Source organism: Cystoisospora suis, assembly GCF_002600585.1.
Source record: "Cystoisospora suis strain Wien I chromosome Unknown contig_23, whole genome shotgun sequence".
Taxonomy (NCBI): domain Eukaryota; phylum Apicomplexa; class Conoidasida; order Eucoccidiorida; family Sarcocystidae; genus Cystoisospora; species Cystoisospora suis.
The window spans coordinates 1,524-5,222 of NW_027152825.1; the positions used below are offsets into that span (position 1 = coordinate 1,524).

At 53.4% G+C, this 3,699-nt stretch overlaps 1 protein-coding gene across 1 annotated transcript; it reads left to right on the plus strand.

The window, feature by feature from the left end:
* Positions 1-262: 262 nt before the first annotated feature.
* CSUI_000047 (40s ribosomal protein) lies at positions 263-2,426 on the plus strand (the record flags this gene model as incomplete). Its single annotated transcript, XM_068060282.1, has 3 exons — positions 263-878; positions 1,777-1,890; positions 2,284-2,426. Exons 1-3 carry the CDS (start codon positions 779-781, stop codon positions 2,424-2,426), a joined length of 357 nt encoding a protein of 118 aa, XP_067927730.1. The 5' UTR covers positions 263-778.
* Between the last annotated feature and the right edge of the window lie 1,273 nt (positions 2,427-3,699).

Sequence of the window (3,699 nt, forward strand, 5' to 3'; positions counted from 1 at the left end):
GCTAAGTTTAAGAAAAATAACTTAGCTATTAAGGACGAGTCCTTTAAGGGCACGTCAGATACCTCGTATCGCTCTCGCATATCGACCACCTCGACTATTTAGGAAGGACTCTTGTGCATGACCTCACTCTCGAGTAAGTGCTGTATGCTCCTGCGAGGCCAACCGTGTGATGCAGGGCAGATGCCAGTCCAACCATTAGGGTTGGAGTCGAAAGGCGCGTCAGCAGGTGTGCCCATGAGTGGATTCTGCAATAGTTCCCACCCCGTGGTAATTCCGCCAAAACGAGCGAGCGTTAAACAGTAGTCAGCTGGAACGAATACTGCTCCCACAGGTAGCCGGCAATAATGCAAACCATTCCCGGACGCTAGTCCGGCAAGTAATCTCTCTGAGCAAACAACGGTCCCACGAGCTTTTGAAGTCGCCACGGTGAATTCTGTCCAGCCGGACAGAAGGGGCTCGGCTTATATAATGGAAACTCGGTGACACTTTTTCTCTATGGTCGCATGCAGCGGCCGCTCGTGTCTGTGGGGGTGATTAGGGACTTCGGGTTTAGGTGGCGGCCATGTGGGGCTTTGCAGCGTAGGTACACCTAGCGCATGTGCTTGGTACGGGGTGCCCGGGGTGGTATACGGACCGTCTGCATAGAAAAAGCGGACATCTGCAAAATGTGTCACCTTTGTCGCTGATATCGCGTGATCGGGCACGCTTACAGAAATCGCAGCGGACTGTTCGTTTGTGCCGTGTGGTGTAAAGAATCTCCGTTCTTTTTCCGGCCAGGATGAACAAGCCGCCGAAGACCGGATTGGAGGGCGAGGAGCAGCGGCTCCATCGCATAAGAATCACGCTTACCTCCAAGGATCTGAAATCTATCGAACGCGGTGAGGATTGGAGGAAGCCTTTGCCTGGTACCAGGCAGTCGTTAGAGCTGGAATGGAGCATCCTGCACTGCTGCACGAAATTCGATGACATTGTGGACGTACAACCGCGTTCAAGGGTGGAACAGCTGGGAAAACACGCGAGTCTGACAAGGAGATATTCAAGGGGGACACCATAGGTCTGAGAAGCAGCGGCTCTCGGGGTTTGGGAAACTGTAATGCAGTATCTTGTCAGACTGTGCATCCGTGGTTTTCCTTTACTTACTGAGCTCGGCGCCGCCTGGGTGATTCTGTGTGCTGTTCCAGTTTCACTGGCCTTGCAAGCCGGTCGGTCCTCGGAACCTCGCTTGTGCTCTTTCGATTGTGACATTTGGTCCAACGCTGTCCGCCGGGTTCTGTCCTGATTTCGCGGTCCGTCTCCCCTGTTCTGTAGAGTGCTGTGCGGCAAAGGGCGCGGTCTCCTTGCTTTCGTATTGGCGGCCTACTGTCCCGGCTTTGTCATTAAGAAGTCTATCGATGTAACTTTCTTTCCACTACTATACTCGTATGAACACCCACCCATATCCCCTTTTCAGGAAGCTTTGAGGAGGCGAGCCCGCTCCGCAGCGCTGCCACACGTCTGTTTTGCCCGGTAGCACTGTCTTCTGTTCCTTTCCTGATTGGCGTTGACAGTTCTGCATACGACGCGTGTGTACGCTGGACGCTTTTTTGTGGACAGTTGCGTTGGACGAGAACCGAACCCCGCAAAAAATCTCTGTTGGCCCCCAGGACTGAATGTCGTAACTGCAGTCAATTTTCTTGTCTCCGTTTCAACCTGGGGGGTGCTTACAGGAGCCTTATGCGCGCACATCACGTGGCAATCTCTCGTGGGCGGCCATGCTGCGTACCTGTTATGCTGCAGTCTGTTCGGAGCTGATTGGCGGTGCGAAGGAGAAGAACCTTCAAGTTTCTGGTCCAGTACGTCTCCCTGTAAAGACTTTGCGGATTACCACACGAAAATCTCCTTGCGGCGAAGGTAAGACGAAGCGGCCTTCTCTGTAGTGTCACTTGCGGGGGCGGATGGACGATCGCGTTCATAACGTGTCGTGGAGGGATGGCAGACATGCAGACACTGGTCCACGGACCTGTCGCCTGCTGCCGGAATAGTGTAGCGGCTCGTGGTAAGCGCACGATTATTGGGTCAGTTTCAAGATGTCCGTGGAATTTCCGCCGTCTGGCTGACTTGGAGGCCTAGAGTGACAGCCGCTTGAATACGAGCCTGTGCCTTGCCAGTTGCCTCCCAAGCATGGTCGCGACATAGCTGTGTGCAGAGCACATGGGGCTTGCGGGCTTCGCCTGTATGTACGATCTACAGCAGTTTTTGTATCTTGCTCGAATGGAAGTGGTCTTGTGTCATTTGTCCTTGCAGGTACAAACACTTGGGATAGGTTTGAGTTGCGAATCTACAAACGGTTGATAGATTTGCACTCGCCCAGCGACGTCGTCAAGCAGATCACTTCCATCAACATTGATCCTGGTGTAGAAGTTGAAGTGACTATCACAGATATGTAAAAGTCACCTGACACGAAAGGAAGTCAACCACTGGCGTATTTTCCCGTTGTCCTCCCTGCGGCCGGAGTTGTTTCTCCGTGTTGGTTCTCCTGTAGTCACGTTGCTGTGTAACCTTGGTTGTTGCGTGTGATGGAGGAACTTCTATTTCGTCTTCTGCTTAAGATCCGTGATCCTTGTGCCTGCTTCATAGCAGCACGCCGTGTGCTGGCGGCAGGTTACGTTTCAGTTCGAGCGAACCACACCCGGTCACATTGAGCTAACGCAGCCTTTTGATTGAGACTGACGGGGCAGCCCAGCACGACCGGACACCCGTTTCGTCCGGACATTTTAGCAATGGGGATCACTGCCAAACTAAGCCTCCGTCGGAAAAGACCGGAAGCGAAGCCTTGGACGGATGAATCTGTACAATCTCCGAACACCATACGGACTATACGAAAAAGGCAGCGGTAGGCGAGCTTCCGGTTGGTTGACGTGTTCGCATGTTGGCAGCGAGGCGGGCGACAGCATCGGCACTGCATCACACCGTCCAGGCATATCACTCGTACAAAGGGTCGGCGGCCAGGAGTCTGCGTACAGTAACAGAGTGTCCGGGCTGACCGTCAAGGCTACAGCCTTTTTTTTTTCCCGGGACTGAACCAGTACCCTACGGGGGAGCAGTTCTTTACGTGATAGGCTTGTGTATAGGGACGACCTTACTAAATCGGAGACAGGTAAAATGGCTCAACAGGTGTTAGAGATGATAGCACTCACTGCATTCGGTGGCACGCCCTCGGGTTCCGTTTCACGGACACGGTCACTGGCGGGAGTGCGGGGGCACCCTGGCACATCCGCGGAGAAGGTACGTCAGTTTGTCACTGCAGCTCAGAAGGCACTTACAAGGAGCTACCCGGTCCGGTTCACCTCGCTTAGCTTTTTTTTTTTCTGGTAGCGCTGTCGGGCACGAACACTGAAGAGAAAAACTCTTCTATTCACCGTGATCAGAGGGGCTGCACTGCGACGGCCCCACTTCTTCAAATTGTAAAACATTCTTACTCTTAGGAGTGTTCAAGGCGCGCCGCGAGTACTAGCTTCTTGTCTGATTTCCTGTTCCGGCGGAGGTCCTTTTTCCCGTATGAGTGATAGACTCTCTGGTTGTTCAGGTATCGGTGGAAACTGACAAGCGCACAGTAGCACCCGCACAGTTGCCGGAAGCGAAAGATCAGTGGGAGTTCATTTCAGGATGGGTTGACACTGCGCTTTCCGTGGAGGCTTCACTCCTGAATCGGTCCTTCGC